Below are 1,352 nucleotides of genomic sequence, written 5' to 3'. Positions count from 1 at the left end.
CGTGGCTCTGGGACGGGTCCAGAGCCGGGTTTTCGTACATGCCTTGAGTCTGGGTCGGGTCCAGGTTTCCCTCCGTGGGGTGACTCTTCATGTGCGTTTTCAGRCAGTGGCTCTGGGTGAAGGCCCGGTCGCAGACGCTGCACTTGTAGGGCTTGTCTCCGTTGTGGGTCCGCATGTGGACCTTCAGGTGTTCCCGTCGGGAGCACTCCTTCCCACACTCGCCGCACACAAACCTCCTGATGCCCATGTGGATCTTGATGTGGCTGTCCAGGTTGGCCTTCTGCTTGAAGCGGCGGCCGCACTCCGAGCACTCGTACGGCGCCTCGTCGGAGTGGATCCTCATGTGCTTCTTCAGGTCGCACTTGAACCAGAAGCCCTTGGTGCAGACGGCGCAGACGAACGGCCGGACGCTGCTGTGGGTCTTCAGGTGAGCCATCAGCGTTCCCTTCCACAGGAACGTCCGGCAGCAGACGTGGCACAGGAACGTCCGGTCCCTCTCCGTGTGCGTCTTGGCGTGGACCTTCAGCGAACCCTCCAGCTTGAAGCGCTTCCCGCAGACGTCGCAGGCGTACTGCTTGTCGTCGGAGTGGGTCAGGCGGTGCTGGGTCATGGCGCGGCGAAGCCGGAACGACCTGTTGCAGACGTCGCAGACGTGCTTTTCCTTGACCGTGTGCAGCTTTTTGTGGGACACGAGGTGCGACTCCAAGCCGAAGGTCTTGAGGCAGACGTCACACTTGTGCGGCTTGTCCTCCACATGCAGCCACTGGTGGTAGTTGAGGGAGGCCATGTTGGTGAAGGTTTTGCTGCAGACGCCGCATCGGAACCGACTCTGTCCGGTGTGCTTCGCCTCGTGGAGGTTGAGGCTCTGGACGGACACGAACGTCTTCCCGCAGTGCTGGCAGCTGTGGACCTTCTGGTGGTTTCGAAGATGCTCCTTTAGCTCGTCTGCAGACTCGAACTTCTCTCCGCAGGCGCCGCAGACGCCCTGCGGGTCGCCTGCGTGGTTCCAGACGTGGCTGATCAAACTGCCCAGCTGCCTGTACCAGGCGCCGCACACCATACAGGACCTCTTGCTCTCAAAGGTCATCTGCGTCGCCCTTTTCTCCTTCCGCTTCCTCGGCCTTTTGGCGGTCTGTGGTTCGGGATCAGGCCTCCAGTCGTCGTCTTCAGCCTCCAGGCCTGGGTCGGCTTCCTCACTACCGTCAGCAGGGCTGCAGAGGCAACAACAAAAACAAACATATTTGAAATCAGGGCTKCCCACATAGCTGGATACCGCTCTGCTCCAACAGATGAATGAATCAGATGCCATCCAGTCTGGCAAAGGTGAGACATGTGCAGCAGGTTGACCTCAG

General features: G+C 60.3%; 1 protein-coding gene across 1 annotated transcript in view; it reads right to left on the bottom strand.

Annotated features, from left to right (window-relative positions):
• LOC103480957 (gastrula zinc finger protein XlCGF57.1-like) overlaps positions 1-1,352 on the bottom strand; it is a 9,770-nt gene that overhangs the window by 6,437 nt on the left and 1,981 nt on the right. Inside the window, exon 3 of the mRNA XM_008436169.2 lies at positions 92-1,211. Coding sequence (XP_008434391.2) covers positions 92-1,211 — 1,120 coding nt within the window. The remainder of the gene's footprint in view (positions 1-91; positions 1,212-1,352) is intronic.

This window comes from Poecilia reticulata, linkage group LG18 (genome assembly GCF_000633615.1).
Source record: "Poecilia reticulata strain Guanapo linkage group LG18, Guppy_female_1.0+MT, whole genome shotgun sequence".
NCBI lineage: Eukaryota > Metazoa > Chordata > Actinopteri > Cyprinodontiformes > Poeciliidae > Poecilia > Poecilia reticulata.
This window is presented reverse-complemented; position numbering and strand designations above follow the sequence as displayed.